The 20493-nt window shown below is 46.9% G+C and overlaps 1 protein-coding gene across 42 annotated transcripts in view; it reads left to right on the top strand.

Annotated features, from left to right (window-relative positions):
- CACNA1C (calcium voltage-gated channel subunit alpha1 C) overlaps nt 1-20493 on the top strand; it is a 767747-nt gene that overhangs the window by 682936 nt on the left and 64318 nt on the right. For 18 of the 42 annotated variants that reach the window (XM_086714438.1, XM_086714442.1, XM_086714440.1 and 15 more), the window contains one exon: nt 17137-17220. In XM_086714438.1, the coding sequence (XP_086570564.1) occupies nt 17137-17220 (84 nt within the window). Of the gene's footprint in view, nt 1-16496; nt 16581-17136; nt 17221-20493 lie in introns of all 42 variants that reach the window. The other 24 variants (XM_086714443.1, XM_086714446.1, XM_086714451.1 and 21 more) reach the window with 3 other exon arrangements.

Consider the following 20493-nt stretch of genomic DNA (forward strand, 5'->3'; position numbering starts at 1 on the left):
GGCTTCATTTGCTCAGGGCTCAGCATTCCAGCCTATGGGGACCTCCTGTTCCCCTCCTTGGAGGCTACATCATTGTTCCCTTGCACTTTCCAGTACAAAAAGGGCAAATGTCTTATAAGCAGACATTATAAGCAACTTCTAGAAACAAAGCCTGGAAGAAAGATTAGAACTATTGGCTGAATGAGGCAGGGTAGGGAAGGTTGGATTGCCTGTCATCTTGGATTCTCTGTGCCCCCCTAACCAGCCCCACTCCCTTCTCCTGGATAATGGAGGAGTAAACTGACTTGAATATCACCCACCATCTTCCACCCCTGAAGACAGGTCAGAATCACTGGCATACCCTGGCTTGGGATTCACAACATGGGCAGCTACTCCTGAGGGAGGGTATAGCAGCAACTCAGTGGCTTCTCTGGCTACCACAACCCCTTTTGTAGAGCAGTAAGAAGGAAAGAGTTGGTTTTAAGAGAATCATATGGCTCCAGACTTGAGGAAACCTCTCCAGCTTTTTGAGCCTTCTCTCCCCCTCCTTTACTAGTTTTTACAGATACAACACATCAAAAAGAGACAAAAAGGAAGAGTCCTTGACCATATATTCCATTTTTATTCAAATTTTTACTTGTCCTGGGATTAATTGGGACAGAGGGGGTGCTCCTTGGCTATTGGATCTGTATTCATTTACCATGATGTCATCTTCTTTGAATTAAAATTCAACTAACATTTCTGAATAACCTGCCATGTGCTACACATATCTCATTGCATATAATCTTCAAAACACCCTCATAAGAAAGGTATTAGCGTCCTCATTTTAGGAAAGAGGGAAATGAAGCTCAGAGCAATTAAGTGTAATATTAATTACACCATTATTAAGTGGCAGAACTGGGAATAGAACCTGGTGCCTCTGACTTTATAGTCGATGTCATTTCCACTGTGCCAAGCTGTTAGCAAGCATCTTCCATGTCAGGTGTTCTGCTGGGTACTTTTCAGAAAGAGGGAAACAACCTTTGAGAGACTTCAAAGATAAGACAGACAATATTCTTGTAATACTTATTCCTTCTCTCAAAGAATGGCTGTGAATCTTTGCTAATTTTCAGAGGATAAGACTCTTAATAAATGTCATTTGGTTAAAATAATGGTGTTTTCCTACCTCCTCCAGGGCAGAAAATATACTCTTTTCACTTTCCCTTCCAAACCCAATCTTATTCAGGGGCATACATATTGTCCTGGCCTAGAAAAGACCACTAAATGTCCCTGGCCACCTTCCATGGGGCCCACAGTACCTCTGCTTACCTGTGGTCCTATTCCAAGTCATGTGGCTCAGCAGTACTGACAGGTTCACAGCCCACAGCAACGTGACCAGTGAGGCTGGGAATACAGGATCATTGCCAAGTTGAGCTTCAGTCTCAGATGACAGCCTCTAGTAGAGAAACTGGCATCGTTTTCACCTAGTTTCATGAGACATATGGTTTAAATATTTCAAAGCCTTGAGTCATTCCACAGTTGACTCAGATGTGTCTCTGATGGTGTCTGATGCAGTCTGCAGAACCCTGCATTGGACTTTCTGAATTATACCTCATAAGTACAGGAGATGTATTAAGCAAACTGCCCTAAGAAGAAAATGAAATTGATCCCTGCAGGGGCTTATGCCTGAAAGACACCCTTACCTAAATCCTGCAGATCAAGGAGTAAGCCATTTTCTAGGAAGTAGCTAGCTGAGGTGGTATAAACCATAGAGTGACTCCTAGTTGTCTCAATCCCTAGTTTTCTATTGTGAGAAGATGGAATAAATTAAGAGAAACTTTTCCCAAAGAAATAAGAGAGCTATCCTGGGTCAACTGCATTTCACACATGCCAGGGTCAAACTGTGGTGTAAATTGAGAGAAAAATGGATATTTTCTGTGAATACCTCAAAAGGGACTTCTGATAATAAGAGGGGTAAGGGTCACTGGACCTGGCTGGCCATGCAAGGAAGGTTGACCAGTTGGAAGGAGACTTGAAGAGAACAGGGTGTCCTAGTTTCTCATTAAGCTATGTTCTTCATTTAGGGAATAGACTCCAAGAAAAGCATCCTCCAAAATTGGCATAAAATCAAACCAGAAACAACTTGAAGCCCTGATGTTATAAGCCAAGAACCAGTGGCGTATACAGTGACCTGAAATACAGAACAGCTTTCATATCTCACCATTAACTGAGATTCTCTTCAGCACCTTTTATTTCACTATAATGATTATTTATCTATGATATGAATGAGTCTGCACTTATAAGCATTGGGTGTGAAAGATCAGTTAGGTAGCAAGGGTGTAGAAGACTGGCATCAATTGTAACCAGGGAGAAGTTACCTGAAGTTCTCAGTTTTCTTCTCTATTCTTTCAGTGTCTGTGATTGGTTGGTTGGTCAGAGAGTTGGCTGGATCACTTTGTACTCTTACTTTGTTCTTTCATTGTCTTCATGGTGATTGATGTTGCCAAGTTCTTCATTTCTGTTCTCCTCACCACACTATGGAAACTGAATTTACTCAAGTAAATCCCTGCCCTAAATCCAACTGCCCCACTCCTTAAGTTGACACTCTATTCCAAACACACCAAAAACTATGGGTGAATATAAACCAGTTTAGAGCAATCAGTCCCCCACCTCAGAGATCTGTGGTGATGTCTGAAGAGAATGCAGTAGGTAATAGTAGTATTGATTCTACACCTAATAGCAAACCAAAGGAAATCCCTTCCCTAGAGTAGGAGATACTTGGAGACATTGAATGGTACCTGGGTCCTACCTGATTGTGCAGGACCAAGTTGGTCAGCATGGAAAAGTCTTGGTTAAAATTTTCTGAAGGTAACTAAATAACTGCACTGTTCTATAATGAATTGAAATGCATCAGCAAAGACAGAAAAAAAATTTAAGATACACTTTATAAAAAGCGCTGAAAAATATCTAATGCCTAGGAATAAATCTAACCAAAAATGTCTAAGATCTCTACAGAGAAAACTATAAAATTTCATAGAAAGGAACTAAAGACAACTAAGTAAGTTGAGAAATATCATGTCCATGAGTTGAAAAACTCAATATTATAAACATGTCATTTCTCTTCAAACTGACCCATAGATTCAGTACAATCCCATTGAAAACTTCAGATTGGACTTTACCCAAGGTAAGAATGTCAGGTGAAAGGGGAGCCACCAGCCACCTGGTGGCTGATAGAATGATCCTGGGTTGTTCCAAGGCTTTAGCCCATTTGGGCAGCTCTGACATCACCATGGAGGGAGAGGCAAAAACCTGGTCACAGATACTCCACTGTTAGCTACAGGTTTTACCAGAAGGGGTGATGATGTCACGTGGCTGCCTGGGATTTACTGTTGGCAATGACTCAGCAAGCACAATGAGGAGGTGGGGAGAGAAGGAGAGGCTCCAGGCTTGTCCTCCTCAACAGAAGTCAGTTGCCCAGAAAGGTAGGAATCCCCGCAGTAAAAGGCTCCTAACTCCTCTGCTTCCTGTAAACTTTCACATGGGTCATGGAGGGATGAAGAAGCAGATCTGCTGTTGCTGAGATGTATCACCTTCCCCTTGGCTGCTGCCCACTCAGTATCTCCCCCAGGGGAGGATGCTAAAGGGCATTTGACCCTGGCAGCATCCTGTGATCAAAACCTTGGCCTCCTCTTTCAGCTCTTTCCTAGCCTGAGAATGGTCCAGAGAGGTCAAAAGAACCAAAGGAAAATCCCTCATTGACCCTCCTGGTACCCCAGCTTTCTTGAATAAGAGCAACTGAAGCCTCAGGACTTTCCTGTTGTAGAACAAATTAGGGTCCAAAGGCATTTCAAATCTAAGGGATGAAGTGAGGCCTCTGGACCAGCTCTATCTAATAGAACTTTCTGCAATGTTCCATATGCACTGTCAGTAATATAGCCTCCTGTGGCTATTGCATGTTTGAAATGTGGCTAGTACAGCGGAGGATGGGTTTTTCAAATATATTTATTATAATTAATTTAAAATTACATAGCCAAATGTGGCCGGCAGCTGCTATATTGGGCAGCACAGCTCCAGACACCGCTTCTTACCCATAATATTCCCAGCTTCTGCTGTCTTCTGTCTGTCTTAGTTTCTTCAGCCCAGCTGCTCTGGCTTCACAAAGCCAGATGGTTTACCTCACCCTCCCCGCTTGTTCTCCAGCTGTTAATTTTCTACCAGAAATTGACTCATAATGGTGGGAGCCCTCTTGACAGGGTAAGACAGCAGTCTTTTGCTCAAGGATCCCACAGTGTGGATTTTCTCCTGACTCGGCCAGTTCATCCCTGGACTTCCCCAGTCCTTGTCAGCTGCAAGTGCTGAGCCTCCTTCCCTGTGGGTCCTGTCCCACCAGGTTCCTGAGCTAAGGAAGACCCTAAGGAAGGTGGGAAGAGTGTGGTCTGGAATTAGTCTTGCTACTGTGGGCTGAATATAAGGTGTGTCCCTGGTGATCCCTGGGGCTCTAGCTACTCTTTTTCCCAGTCCATTAGACTTCAGACCAGGTTTCCCAATAGGCTAAAGTTCACCAACAACTCAACAAATGCTGTATTGAGCACCGACACAGCAGTGTGCTTGGTTCCAGGGACACAACAGTGACGACAGGCAGGTTGGTGAGCATAGCCTTGCTCACTTCGCCTTTTTAAGAATAGACCTCCCTGACTTTGGCTCACTCTTTGGTCTTGCAGAGTCCCCATTTCATTATCTCATTTATCCCCGGAAAACCTATCCAGCCTGGTACTCCTGTTTCTACTTAAGAAGCAGTGAATAAACACACGAACCCATTGTGTATCGATTCCAATATGTTAAATTAAGTAACATTCAGGAACAAGGAAGGAAGGAAGTAATATATATTAAGTTTCGGAAGAACATTGCATTAGATATTCTCCATTCACTATCCCAATCAATCTGTGAGACTAGTATGATGGTATTTAGGAAACTGAAGGTCAGAGAAAAGCTAAGTAATGTGTCCAAGATGGCAGAGCTAGTTTTTTGCTGTTGGTTTTGGGGGGATTTTAACGCAGGTTTAGGTGATTCAAAAGCCAAGCCCTAACCACTACACCCTAATTGAAACAATAAACATGAACAAACTGAGATGTCACTCTGTACCTAGTGGGTCCTCAGCAAATGTTCATGTTCTTCCTTATAAGCAAATCAGAGACAGAATGAAGGCAAGCCACTCTCAAGTAACAAGTCTATGTAAACTGATATAGTCACTCCATTCCCATGTCCTTCCACCTCCTCTGAGGCCCCTTCTCTCCCTATACCCCTCATTCCCTCATTCTGTCCTTGGCCCCTTGTTTCCCTGGATTTATCTGGACCACCTGGATTTCCCTTCCAAATCTGAAGTGACAGGTACTTTCAGGAGAGGGAACAGTCACCTGATAGGTGACAACGTCTAATAGCCTACATATTAATGTATGTGCACACACACATGCACACGTATATGCACATGCACTTGACATGAGAAGACTTTCAAGATGTGAAGACAAAAATTAGATTGCCCAATTCCTGGAAGGCAGGAACTGTTTCATATGCAATTCTGTGTCCCATGAGAGGCATTCAGTGAAAGTTTAATGCATGCATGCAGGATGCAAATTACAAAACTGGAGAACAAGGAAAAGAGAATCCAAATGGTAATATCAGAAAACACCATTGGGGCGCCTGGGTGGCTCAGTCGGTTAAGCGTCCGACTTCAACTCAGGTCACGATCTCGCAGTCCGTGGGTTCGAGCCCCGCATCGGGCTCTGTGCTGACAGCTTGGAGCCTGGAGCCTGCTTCCGATTCTGTGTCTCCCTCTCTCTCTGCCCCCCCCCCCCGTTCATGCTCTTTCTCTCTGTCTCAAAAATAAATAAATGTTAAAAAAAAAAAAAAGAAAACACCATTAAGATCATCAATCTTCCATCAATGCAGAAATCTCTACACATTCTTCCTTTCTGCCATAAGGGATCCCCTATTTCTACAGGCAGCTCTGTTGGGAATCCTTCTTTATATTGAACTGAAATGTGCCCCTCTGTCATTTCTACTTACTAGTACTGATTTTTCCATCTTTTCTTTCTATAAATGGTTATTGAGCACCTCAGTGATGATGTCGAGACATGGTACTATCTCACAGGGCTCACAGTGTAGTGCAGAGACAAAGACATTAAGGAATAGGGCAAGTGCTATGCTGGGCAAAATAGGCCACCACAGGGTGAGCATGACTGAGGCAAGAGACACCTGTTTGAGATAAGGTTGTCAGGAAGGTACCATTAAACTGAGGCCCAGAGGTTGAAAAGGCCGGAAGAGCATTTGAGGGAGAGGTGAGAGCAAAGGTCCTGAGGCAGGCAGGGATAAGCTCAGCTTGTTTTAGGAACTGAGAGCAGTGAGTAAGAGAAAAGGTTAGAGGATATAGACCCTTCAAAATCTGTAAGGGGTGTGGATTTACCCTGACTGCCCTCAGAAACCACATGGAGCAGGGCGTTAGCAGGAATTATATAATTGGATTCATGTTTTTGAGTCAGCGTGCTGACTGCTTAAAGAAGAATGCACTGTTATGTGCCAAGAGGGAAAGCAGGAGTCTGTTCCTGGAAGCACAGGTGACAGCAGTGGAGGACAGAGAGAGGTGGTCAGAGTCGTGACATTGCCCAATGGTGAAGAGGTGTGAGGGTGAGGCAGAGGAATCAAAGGAAGGTCAGGATAGTCTTTTCACAGGACTACCTCTTGCCCACCTTTATATCCCTCCAGATGCTAACACAGTAGCACCTGGTACTTGTCAGTCTCTGGAAATGTCACCTGAATAAGAGCAAACCAAAACTGTCGTCCACAGACAGCATCCCCTGGGAAAACTGAGGAACCCTGTGTCCTTCCTCACAGAGATGATCCCAACCCCTCGATGACAGTTCTAACACCCTATGAGGAAACCCCCTTCAATTCTCACCCTCCCCAGGTCACTCCCAAGAACTAGCTAGAGAGGGAAGCAGAGATGGAAAGCCAAAGGAGTGGCTGCTAATACCTACAGAGCTGCCATCTGGAGTGGCATTCGGCAGGACCTAACATCGCCACCTAAACTAGGGAACTGCTGTCTTCAGTGTAATGAGACAGGTTTCTTCGTGTAGGACTCAGAGCCTGTGATGCAGGATGTGCTCCAAGACTGCCCCAGGTTAAAGCCCCAGGAAAGGCTATGAGAATCAACACTTGCAACATTTTTAGGGGACTGGATCCTTGTTTTTTGGTTTGTTTCTTTTGTTTCATTGGGGTTTTTTGATATGCTAATTAACATCTCCCAGAACTGTTCCACAGAACACACTTTTGGGAATCTGCAGGGCCCCACACTGATCCAAGGAGGTGAAACTGACATTGAGGGTTGAGTGGGTGGGGCCAACGATGTTGGATGTCCCGCAGTGTGAGGGACAGTTCCACCCAAGGGAGATCTCACCTGTGTATCCTGTGAAAGCACTTGGGGAATGCTTACCTGAGGAACACCATGGGTAAACCCTGAGATGCAGCTCCTCAGTGGCTGGTTAATGGCCAAGGTTCAGTGTAGATATAGAAGTATGAATGACTCTTGGACTGAATGACTTTCTATTCCCTCACCAACCTGGAAAATTCAACTGTAAAAGCTCCAAGAGTAAGCAATATTTTCTTTTAAAAGTTGTATAGAGGGGCGCCTGGGTGGCGCAGTCGGTTAAGCGTCCGACTTCAGCCAGGTCACGATCTCGCGGTCCGTGAGTTCGAGCCCCGCATCGGGCTCTGGGCTGATGGCTCAGAGCCTGGAGCCTGTTTCCGATTCTGTGTCTCCCTCTCTCTCTGCTCCTCCCCCGTTCATGCTCTGTCTCTCTCTGTCCCAAAAATAAATAAACGTTGAAAAAAAAAATTAAAAAAAAATAAAAGTTGTATAGAAACTTAGACATCCTTTTAGATTAGCTGTCTTCTATCCTTTTTGAACCAAAGTTCTCTTTTTGTAACACTTTGTGATACCTCCTTAATTCTTCTTAAAGAAAATCAGAGGAAACATAAATCTTTATGTACACAAAATTCACATCTATACACATAAGGTAATATTTATATATTAAATGTAATGTAATATTTATGTACATAGATTTTATATTATATGCATATATATACACACATATATAAAATCCCTGAATTTTAATGCAGTGGGGAAAGTCTGTATTTAGTAGCATTCATTCCACACAAAAAGTAGAAGTCAAGGAAAGAGCAGAGATATGAGACCTTAGAATAAAAACTTAAGATAAGTTATAACTGACGGTCCTTATTTGCATGTGGCACCCTACATGTCTCCCAAAAGTCATACAGGACACACCACAGTTCATTAGGCAGAACTGTCCCATGCATAGCAGGACATTTAGCATCCTTGGTCTACCCACCCCCATTACAAAATACCAGTTTCACCCCCGAATCTTAGGGGTGCTCCCACAGATTCCCAAACACCCTAGAGGACAGTGCACACCCCATAGTGAGAACTACTGCCCTAGGCTAAGGTAGGACTTCATTCAGCCTCTTATTTAATTCTCGAAATATTTGAAACCTGTTTATCCAAATTATTAAGAAACCAGGGTCTCCCACCAGCAGGGGAACCCCCTCAACCCAGAAACTCCCCACATATGTAAGTCTCATTCAAAGGAGTAGAAACGGAAAGAGAAGGAAGGGAGGCAGCAAGGAGGGACCACGTAACAACTCCCTGAGCCCCTGGCAGCAGACTTCAGCAGAGTCAAGAGGTACCCGCTGGGTAGGGCGTAGCTCCTGCCTGTTTCTTAGCAGCCTGATTATTATTTATTTGTGGGATGTCCACAGGGTACCTGATGCCAAACAATGCATGCAGACAGCCACAAATGGGCTTTGTCAGGGAGGGGCCTCCCCACCGTGGCTCTAGTACCGGGGGGATTTGCATATTGTTGCAACATTGTGACAGGTTTCTTTCCTGCCTGGCGCTTGAGAGCTTAAAAGTCACTATGAATGATAAAAAATAATTACATGACTTGCATAAAGCCTTTGTGTGGGAAGGGTGGTATTAGCTATTACATTTAATTATTTAATGTGGGAAATTATTCACACTGTGTAAAGAAGCCCTGTGGAAAGTACGCTGTGGTTCGCTTCTCCAGCCCTGCCACTGAGAAAGAAACCAGAACACCCTGAGTCTGGGAGGGGAAGAGGGATCCTCAGACCTGCCCCACCAGGTCTGAGGCTCTGCCGATGCTCCCAGCTGCTACTATAGGAGAGGGGGCAGTGCAGGAAGGCCATGGGCAAGGCCACCCTACTGACTGCTCAGACTGCAGCAGTAGAGGGGTCCTCGCAGCAACACTGCAACCAGTAGGCATTGAACACGTCCCGTGTGAACTGAGGCTGTCCTCACAGAGCCTGTGAGGGCTGCATAGTGATTGCTCCTGTTTGACAGAGGAGGAGGCAGAGGCTATGGGAACCTGCCTGCACAACTCAAGGTTCATCTCTGGAAACAGGGCAGTAGCTCATTCAGTTCACCTTTCATGCACTAAAGTGGGCACAGGTGCTGCCTCTCACGATTGCGCTTTGGTCACCCCTACCCCTTTACTAAGCAGGGGTCAGCCCATTAGGCCAGGAAGGACAAGGAGGAGACCTGTCCGATCTGGGTTTGGAGTGTCTTCCCAGCTGGGTTGGAGAGAGGACTCAAGGCAGGCAGACCACAGAGGGCTGTCAAGGTCCAAGTTCAGTCTCCTCGTTCACCCACTCCCAACACTACCTGTTCTCTGCCTTCCCTTGTCCTTCGGAGCATGTCTGTGGTGTTTATTTGAACTGCAGTTTGCCTGCATACATTGCAATGTGTCTGCCCGGCCTGTCCCCGCCATGGGGACACATCCATCCAGCACCTTGGTCCTGGAGGAGACCTGGGCAAAAAGCAGCTCAGTAGTAGCAGGAAGCAGCCACTGGGATCCTGCAGCCCACCCAGGTGCATGCTGAGGCACAGAAAGAGCTTTCTGTGGTCCCCAAAAGGAACTTAGTCAATAACCCCCAGTTTTTCATCTGCTCCCAGGGGGAAGAGTGCAAGTGTCAGATCTATTCAATCTTGTGGCACCTAGTAAGGCACCTAGTAAGTGCTCATTGTGTGCTCCTAAGATAAATAAATGAAAGAAGGCCTTTGAAACATTCCTGGGGATGAAAAAAACTTAATTAAAAAAAAAAAAAAAAAACATGTAGAAGATTTCCAGTTCAAAGTGTCCAGTTCCTCCAACAACTTCAAGGGCAGCCCTGTCACACCACCCACCTCGGGTCTCCTCTCCCCAGGGCCAAGGACCCAGTCCCTAACCCCAGCCCCCTGCTGGCTCCTCCCCTTGTGTCCACTGTCCCCAGTTATCTGTACAGTGTGAGCCTCCAGGAGCCTCTGAATGAACACACCACAGGGTAGGAGCTGACAGAAGAAGGCAGAATCCTTACTGCCTCCCAGGCTGCCAGGTGCCTGGAGCAGCTGCGTGCTCCAGTTACCACTTCGCCTTTAGACACCACTAATCTCCATGATTACTGTTATGTCTAAATGACATCCTAACATAATACAATTCATATTATCTCTGCTTGGTGTCAGTTACCATTTTGCTCCCTGATACTCTGTGAGATCAACTCTCCCCACGGCTGTGGTGCTGCCAGCTGCATTCAGCGCCTCTCCCTGGCTCATTCGCTCTCCCCCCACCCCCACCCGTGCCTCAGTCCCATGTCCCAAAACCCAGGAGAGACCAGTGCTGCCAAGGACCTGGGCACCTCCCCCCACCACACCAGCACCTCTGTTCAGCTCCCTGCCTCATGTACCTTCTCTTAAATGTTTGTTCACTCAAGCAGGGGCTCTCGTTCTCTTTCAGGGACCCCCTTCCCCTGGGGGAGGATGAACCATGGTTGGCCTCTCCCTTCCATTTTAGGCCCTGCCTCCAGCAGGTGGCCTGACCCCCCTCCTCCAGCTTTGTGTGGACTCCCAGCTTCCCCCCTGAGATGCAGAGCTGCCAGAGACCGCAGTCCACCTCTGGGCACTGTGCATCCTGCCTGCCACCTCTCACGCTCCCCTCCACTCCCCCTCTTTCTCCTTTCCTCTCTCCTTCTTCCCCCCTTCCCACTATCTGTATGGCTTTTCCTCTCTCACACCTCTTTTCATCCTTCCCTCTGCCTCTGCCATCTACCTTTCATGACCTTCCCCATCCATGCCCTTCTCACCTTTTGCTTCTCACCTGATTCCTGCAGTTCCTTTGCTTCTCTGCCATCTCTGCCTCCTGCCAGCTGGGCTCTCCCTCCCTCTGACACTCTTCCTTCCCTGGCCTTTCTCTGTCTCAATTCCAGCACCTCCACTGCTAATCTCAGCTCAGGTCTCCCATGTGGACACTGTGCCTGGCAACACTCTCTGGGGCTCTAGTGTCTCTGGAAGTAAACACCCCCAGACAGACTGAAAGTCCAGGTCAGCTTCCGCATCGGGGCTAGGAAAGTTTCCTCATCACCTCCTCTGTGTTTCTTTGCTTTACCATCAGAAGTAGATTTGAAGGTGGGCAGGCAGGAATAGAGAAGAGGGGAAAAAAAATGATGGCAGCAAAATCATCATTACCTCAAAATCCCTAAGAAGACACAACATAATCCCAGATTTTCTTGTGATACCTTCTCACCACCAACCTGTTAGCTTTTATTGCCTCTGAGATCACAGAGGAGACCTCGGCTCTGGGCAGGGAAGGAGCTAAGAATCTAGAATTCAAGGGCAAACGCACGTGCCTATAACCTCTCTGTAGCAGCCCTGCTCTCCGGGATCAGAGGCAGAAAACAGACCCACGTGGCAGCCCATCCTCTCCTCCCAGCCTTCTAGGCAAAAGAACAAGGGCCTGGGTCTCCGCCAACACAGATAGTGGTTTCTAAGAACCTGGCAGTTAACTGTCTACATGACCTTGAGTCGAACAAAATTGAGCCATGACAACTCACAAACTGTCATCAATCTCCAAATGGTACTAGCCAGATTTCTTTCAAGAGTCTCAAAAGACAGTCAAAGTACTCACTCATGACTCAAGGTAGGCAGAAAAGGCCCTAGATGCAGACAAAAGGTAAGCTCACTATCCTAGAACCTTCTACTTCTTCCCCACTTCTTCCACACACCTGCGCTTTGCCTTCCCTTCTACTCAGTCCCACACCCAAAAGTGAACTTGTGAATCCTGCTTAATGAGGAGAGAGGTAGATGAGCTCAAGTTAATCCTGACAGTAATCCATGTTCATTCAGAGCTTACTTTAGGCCAGGCACAGGTCTAAATGCTTTACAAGCATTGCCTCACTTAATCCCCACTATCACCCTATAGTTTTCCCATTTTACACATGGGGAAACTGAGGCGCAGAGAGGTGAATTTATCTGCTCAAGATTACCCGACTAGTAAAGTGTCAGAAGTAGAATTTGAGCCAACAACCTACCTCCAGAGACCATGCACTCTTTCGACTTGGAAACTTCACTGATGGAGGTGAATCAGGGCACAGATTATCCAAAAGGGAAGGAAATCCACAATTCTTGTGTACTCAAAATGCACAATGTGGTGTTTTGCAGCAACTTTTCCTTTCCAACAATGATTTGCTAAAGCTAGAATCAGGTTGGTCTACATGTTGTCAGTCCACCTCAGCCGGTGAGCAGGGGTCCAGCAACACTCAGGAAAACGGGTGATGCCGAGAGTATAAGCAACATCACAGGGGTGGCCGCTTGGCAGCCTGAGTGGATACACATGAGACCAGCCCCAGGAAGGCCAGAGGAGAGGCCCATCTTCCAAACTAATCCCCAAAGCCTGGGATTTGAAAGGGGAAAACCCACTACATCTGCAGGATTTAAGGAAGCCAAGGGAAAGCCTTCTAGCGCCCCAAACACCATCCCTTCTGGGTGATCAACCCTGCTTGTCTCTGAGGAGCTGGACATTAAGAGGTTTGGTTCGCCATTTCAAGGAGAGCAAGGAAAACCCTCTTCCTAACCTTGACTTCTACCCTACCCTTTGGGACTTCATCACCAGGGAAGGAAGGAGTCACAGGTACAGCTTGGCTCCAGGTTAAACTGATTTGATAAGAGAAAAAGTCTACGATTTTTCCCACCCTCCTTCTTCCATTACACCCGCAAAATCTGTATTACCTGTGGTTTCCAGCAAATAAGGTGGTGGGCTAAACAGTGTGTGTGTGTGTGTGTGTGTGTGTGTGTGTGTGTGTGAGAGAGAGAGAGAGAGAGAGAGAGAGAGAGAGATAGAATACTAAGCTCTTACACTCCAGAGTGTGCAGGGGAAAAAATATTCCTCCAGGCCCTGCCCACATAGGGATTTGGCCAGGTGTCTAAATGGAGGAGATCACCTTGTTTCTGGGGATGGGTTTGGAACAGGTGGGAGGAAGGACTGTTGCGGGGTGGGGGGGGGGGCAAGGAGGAGGTGGACCAAGGAAACAGAAACCTGAAAACTGGGTCTGAAACTGTCTTCATGGTCCAGCTGAGAGAATTGATGGGCTTATGGGATAGAGGAGTGGGAAGGTGGGTGTATGGACGAGTCAGGGTGAAAATCTGTCTCTTAAAGGGATCCTGCCACCCACCCACCCCAAACATGCTCCCTCACCCATGCATTCTAGATGTGTGTAAATCTCCTCGGGAAGAGTCCACGGGAGCCCTTGGCAATAAGGCAACTGGTCGGTCTCTGCCCCCATTGGAGGCCCTGGCACTGGGCCTACCAGGTATCTTGCCAGGGACAGAGGAGTCAATGAAAAGCCTCAGTAGCACAGCCTGGTGATGGCAAGGATGAGGCATGAGGCATTCATCTCAAGAGAGTCCAACCAATGGAAGCCAGCCATGAAAGGTTGGGAGAGGGCCATGGTCAAGGAGGAATGGGCTGGTGTGTGTTTTCCCTCTGTCTGCATGTACACAAAGAAACCCTAGAGAAAGGGTAATGAGTGTTGCCCAACTGGATAGTTGGCAGGGTCCCTTTAGGTGTCAGTCCTTCCCCTGGTGCTCACCAGGGGACTAACCTGTATGTTTATCCTGGCCTTTGCCCTACTCTCTGCCTTCCTTCCCTTTTCTCCTCTCTCAGAGGCGTTGCAGACCAAGCCGGCTCACCCATTTTGTTTCAGGTCTCTGGTGAATGAGAAGGCTCCAACTCCTCTTCCTTTCCTGAATGCTGAGCCTTCCCCCTTCCTATCTCTCCTCTTGCCCCCACACCCAAATAATGTTTTGTTACCACGTTTTCTAGGCTAGATGCTGAATATTCCTGGACTCTGCTCTGGTTCCTGTTTCTCTCCTTTTTCTTCCTCAACCCCACCTCTCCTTCCCTTCTGAAATATCTCTCCCCAAAGAGATGGTATTTCCACCTAGAGAGACTCTCCCAGTGTTTTCCAAAGTCTAAAACACATATATATTTATATCATTTGGGGTCTTCACTCTTTACCTCCCTTCTTTCAAAATCCATTTTCTCCCTTTGCCCTGTGAATTATATCTAAGAACCTGGGAGGGAATTAGTTATTTCCTGCTCATAACATGTGACTTAAATAGAAGAGAACAGTCTCCCTCTGCCTCAAAGGCTCTCGTATATTCAGAAACTATTTTGGGAAGCCAACAAGAAAGCCATGTTTTCCAGCTGACCCTCACCTAACCCACGCCCTGGCCAACCTCTGCTTCTCCAGTCTAGCTGTCCAAAGTCTCCGCACTGGCGTTTCTGTTTTCTTTTGGCAGAAATGCCTGGGAACTGAGAGGCCCCTTTCCCTGTGACCTGACCTCCCACACTAAGAATAACAGCCCTAGGACAGCATGTCTTGCGATCCCTCTGGAAAGAGGGCATGGCCGGGAAGTGGGGAAGTTAAGGGAGCTGCATAGAGCCAGGACGATGGAGGAACAGACTCTTGGCTCTTGTGAGTAACATATTAAAAGGGAGAGTTGGCAGCCTTCAAGAGAACTGGGGAAAGAGGTCTGGGAAACTCTCAGAGGACCCTTAATGCTTTCATACCCACTCCCCAACCTCTAGAGTTTGCCACCAGCAACCTCGAGGCCCCAGCTAGTGTCTCAGAGAATAGGAAAATGCTGGTCCTGCTGAACAAATGTGGCCCAGCCCTGTCTTGTCCCCTTTGCAGAACATTCCTTGAAAAACTGAAGAAGCAAATGTAATGTCCTTTTTTTAAGAAGATAAATATCTTTAGTACTAGGTCCTTTCCTTTCCACCCCTGGGTAATGTGACTGTCCTGTTCCTGGGGTTGCCTGAACTGTGCACATATACCCCATGTGACCACAAAGCAGTGCTCTCTAGACTCCTCCACCTCTCAGAGAGGCAGGTGGTCCAGACCCAAGACACCTGTCTTCTCTGTAAAGAGTCCACACTCCCAGGACTCCTGGAATCCTCTAGGATATCTGAGACAGCCTATCCTTGGGTTGACTCATCATCCAAGACCTCAAAATAGTCTTTCAAAATCATCTCTTCCCCTTCTCCAAATATGATGGAACACCAATGAAATCCATGAACACAGGGTGAAGTGGTGAAGTCTGGACACTAGTCCTCCCACTCTGTGCCATAATCTCCCTTCCGTGGCAACACTGCCTCCAGTCCCTTCTTGTGAAGCCTGCATCCCCATTCCTTCTACCCAGACCACCCCTATCAATCCAGTTCTCAGGATTTGATAATTTCATTCACTTTGGGTGGCATTTGCATTTCAACGGGACTCTATATCAAACTGATGGTGTTAGGAGAGGAAGCTGGGGGAGGTGCATAGGAGATACCCCTGAAAGCACTGTCTAGGGCTCTATCTGACATTACTGAACTAGAAGACTGACCTGGACTCTGTCTCCTTTCAGTTAGTAAAACCTGTGCCAGAACAGAGCTGTCCCTGGAAAGACCAGGGCATGTCCAGTGCTGGAACAGGGATAACCCTGATTCTAGCTGCATAGAGTCCAGCTTATTAGAGGTATTGTTTTTATGAGGCAGTCCTCTTGTTATTGCTGAGCTTTACATGAGTCACTGCTGAGCCCAGATGACCTGGCCACCCTTCTGGACCACACTGCTGTGGTTTTCAGGGCCTTTGGAATTCCCAAATCATCCACAGGACCACAGTCCAATCACCTCAAGGGGATCACACACCTATGTCCCTCCTGCCTCCATCTGTGTCCCTCCCTGCCTGCAGACAGGCCCTTCTAATGGAGAAGTAGTGGGGGCATAGGAAACGCTGAGCAGGGACTGAGTCCAACCATGTCCCTGTGCCATTGCAACTCCCATTGCCTGCCCCCATGTCTATTCCTACCCCCTGTGGGAAACAGAAAGAGCCTTTGTGTAGGAGGGTGGTTATGTGGGATGGACCTGGAGGAAGGGAGGCCTTGTGACCATGGGAGGGTGGGGCAGGAAGGTTGGATCAGCCACTTCCCAGCCACCTGCTTCCCTCTTGGGCTCCTGGACACAGATAAGGGCCCTCACAACTCCAGCAGCAACACTCAGGTGCCTGGACGGTGATTCTGATGGTGATGTTGCTCTGTTCTTGTCTGTCTAATATTCCTTTTTAATCCCCATCCTGCCTGCCCCTCCCTTATGTAGGGTTACTTTAGTGATCCCTGGAATGTTTTTGACTTCCTCATCGTAATTGGCAGCATAATTGACGTCATTCTCAGTGAAACTAATGTGAGTATGACTCTGCCCTCCCCAGGAAGCCTCCTTCTTCCTCCTCTACCTCCTCTGTTTCCCTTTCTGTCACTCTCTCTCTCTTTACCTCCTTTTATTTTTTTGGTTTTTTAATTTCCTGTTTTTACCCCCCTCCAGTCATGCTTTTTATTGAACCTGCCGTCGTCTATGGGGGAAAAAAAGTGGGAGCTTCTCCTCCTTTTTTTCTGTTTGTCCCAGCTCTGCCCCACTGTGCTGGGCCCAGGAGCCCGGAGCTGAGCGAAGGGGCAGGCACAGGGGAAATCTTTGAACTAACCCAGCTTTTGTCAGCCCTCTCCGCCCTGTGAGAACCAGGTTGCCCAGGTTTGAGCCGCCAGAACTGTAGAGTGGTAAGAGAGTATTTAATATGCCCACGTAACCTCTTTCTTTTCTCATTTTTTTCTCTTCTCTCCTTTCTTTCATGCTTTTTTTTTTTCATTTTTTCCTCTTCCTTTTTGTTTTGTTTTTCTCCTTTGTTGTTGGTTTTTTTTTTTCTCTTCTTTCTCTCTCTTTTCCTCGGCTTTTCTGCCCCATGCAGCACTATTTCTGTGATGCATGGAATACATTTGACGCCTTGATTGTTGTGGGTAGCATTGTTGATATAGCAATCACCGAGGTAAACGTAAGTACATGGCGTCTGTACCTGACTGTCCGTGCCTGTTCTAACACTCATTTGTCGTTCCCCGGTTCATTTTTTTTCCTTCATTTTATTTTCTCCTCCCCACCTCCTTATTTTCATTTTGTTTATTTTATTTGTTTGTTTAAGTTGGTTTAAAGGATTTTTTTCCTGTTGCTTTATTTTGATTTTTTTTAACTTTTGGAACGAGTTAGGCCTCCCCTTTCCTTTTTCGATTGCTGCATCTTTTCTCTCTCCCTTTACAATCAGCCTGGCATGACTCACACTGTATAGGAGGATGCAGCTATGGGAAACAGAGAGTGCCAGAGCAAAGGGGTATTTACAACTTCTGGGCCACTGCTGGGGCAGGGACCCAAGCCTCTCCTCACCCCCACCTTCACCTCCAGACTGCTGCCTTTCCCTGTCTCACCTTCCACTCCCATGGCACCTTGGAAAGGAGCTCCCTCATGGTGGACCACCAAAGTTAAGGCTTGGACTTTGCCTGCCTTGTCAGCCCAGAGACCAGCCCATTACATTCACACTGAAAGGAAGGGCTCCACTGCCATTTTAACATCAGGCAGCCCAGTCCCCCCAGGCTCCTTTGGGAGAGGAGAACCCACCATGTCAGGACCCCTGCTCAGATCCCTCTTCTCTGGAGTGGCCAAAGAACCAAGCAGTTGGGTGATCCACTGCGAGCTCTTCCCAGGGTCTTTCCTTCCACAGCCTTTCCTTCCCTGGCTGTGGAAGCAGATTCTGGATGAGCATCTCATTCCCACATGAACCTTCCTGGAGAACTGACTCTTGCACCTGCCTGGTTCTCTCCCACTCCCGACCCCATCACAACCCAGCCCCCGGCTCCCTAGCCTCAGACAGAACCCCAGCCCCTGCCCCCACCCAGGGCCTCCTGCCACCTTCTCCCAAGTTGCCTCCTCCTATACAGTTCCTTCCAGTTCCTGCACATGTCTTTTTGTTACCTGGCATGTTTAAACCTTCTCTCTTTATCTATAGGCAAGCCCTCTTGCGGTTAGTCTTTAACATGTGTCCATTTAATTTTTTTGTTGTTATTATTTTTCCTTAATTAAGAGACTTGGTAATGTTTGCACAAACCTTTGATGCACTGAACCATTGAATAACAGCACGGAGCAGACGCTGTAGAGTTTTGATCTAAGATATTTGAAAGTACCCTACCAACTGCCACCATCTCCCTTCTCCATCCTTACGCTCCTTGCTCCACTCCATATTTTGCTCCCAATCAGTTGAACTGACATGTTATCATATCTGCCTGATTCCCCTGACTAGAAGCCCATCTACTTTCCTTCCAGCAGATGGACGTTGGAAGGAGCCTGTTAACACTTTCCCTACATTCCCCTCCCATCAACCTCTTGTACCCTCCCTGCTCACCCTATAGCTACAGATTCGATGGTCCTTCTTTCTCCGAGATCCCCCTGCGTTGTCTTTGTCTCATGTTGTGTGTGTGTGTGTGTGTGTGTGTGTGTGTGTGTGTGTGTACATACTCTCCCTTGACTTTTCCCATGAAATTATCAGATCATTAAAAAAAATCAATCTTCCTACTCATGCTCTGTGCCTCCCCTCCCCTCAACACCTCCCACAACCACCCTCACCACTCCTGAGCATACTTTAGGACTTTCAGGCTAGATGAGCCCTAAATCTCAGGTGCTAATCAGGTCCATGAGTCACCCACGCATGTCTAAAGGCCAGCACCTTTGTGCTTGGAGCCTGTGCCTTATGGTGCTCTCAACTGATGGAGCAGGCAGAGAGAGAAATAGAAAAGAAAGAGCAGCCCTGCCTTCAGAGGGGTTTGTCTTCAACACAGTAATGCAGCTCTGTAAGAATCTATGCCAAGAGACTGAGAGCTCTCCTGGATGCAGGGAGGACTCATTGCAGCCCCAGGGGGTACCTTTGTGATTCTCACTGTTGGCAAGGCCTACATCACTCAACCTGCCATTTTCTCCCAAACTATAAGTGTTTTTAAATGAAAAACAAAGCAAAATAAGTTTGCTAGGGTATAAATTTTCTACAGAAAAAGTGGCTACATTGGGATAAAGAAAGAGTGTGCAGGGCAAGAAAGGAGCATGAAATCATCATGCAGACCCTTATGTTTAGATGATGGTTTTCTACTTATGATTCACCTATGCATTTATCTCAGGTAACTCATAACTGCCCTGTGAATTTCACAGGCAAGAATTATCACTCCCAATTTGCTGACCGTAAAGATGCTGATGGAGAGATTTAAGTGCCTTTCAGAGCCATACAGCTGGATTTCGGCCTCTTGGTGTAGCCAGTTCACTGTGCCCTGGGCTAGAGCACCTATCTCTTCACTCCAAGGTGCCTTGAACAAACACACACATCTCACATAACCCCCTATGTGTACTCCCACTAGCCAGGATTTGTTCAGCTCTTACATCATGTAATCTATTCCTATTTTTTAAGTCATCTTTTTTATTTACTTAAGTAATCTCTACACCCCACGTGGGGCTTGAACTCACAACCCTGAGATCAAGAGTTGCACATTCTCCTGACTGAGCCAGCCGGGCACCCCTGACATTCTGTAATTTATATTTTAAATAACCACACAGGGATTTTTCCCATTTTCTAAACTAGGAACTATGTGTCATCCCACCTGAGAGTCCTGATGTACCTCTGACTCCTCCAGCCTCCCTTCACCCTGCACTGAGATTCTTCTCACTCCTCCAGATTGAGGAATTTGTTAAAAGTCATACAAATGACAACTGAAGGGTTGTCTGGAGATCAAACGGGGACAATGTGTATAAGGGAGAGCAAGAGAAGGTGTCCAGAGACCCACACCACGCAATTAATGGCTTCTGAACAAAGAGAATAAATGTAACATCATCCAAAGCCCAAAGGCAGTGTGGGAGAGGAAGAATGGGCCAGATGTGAAGTCAAAAGCTCTGCCTATAGAAGTTGCCAAAATGCCCAAAGACTTAGTTTCCTCATCTGTCAAAAGAATATGATGATATTTACTGCAGTGTGTTTTGAGGCTGAAATAAGAGCATCTATTTTAAAACGCTATGTAACTGTAAAGCACCACTGAGTGGGAGAGACGATGGCACCCAAGCAAATGACATTTTTTCCAAAACCCCTACTGGAGTAGCTGGCAGGGCCTAATCTCCAACCAGTTATATCTAAGTATAACTTACTACCCACAGACACTGCAAGGGCCCTTATTTTCCTGGATATGCTTAGACTCTGGAACATGCTGGACAGCTACGGCCAGGTGAAAGGAAGCACCGTGTAACT

The sequence above is a fragment of the Puma concolor genome, chromosome B4 (assembly GCF_028749965.1).
Source record: "Puma concolor isolate L17-30 chromosome B4, mPumCon1.1.hap2, whole genome shotgun sequence".
NCBI classification, from domain to species: Eukaryota; Metazoa; Chordata; class Mammalia; order Carnivora; family Felidae; genus Puma; species Puma concolor.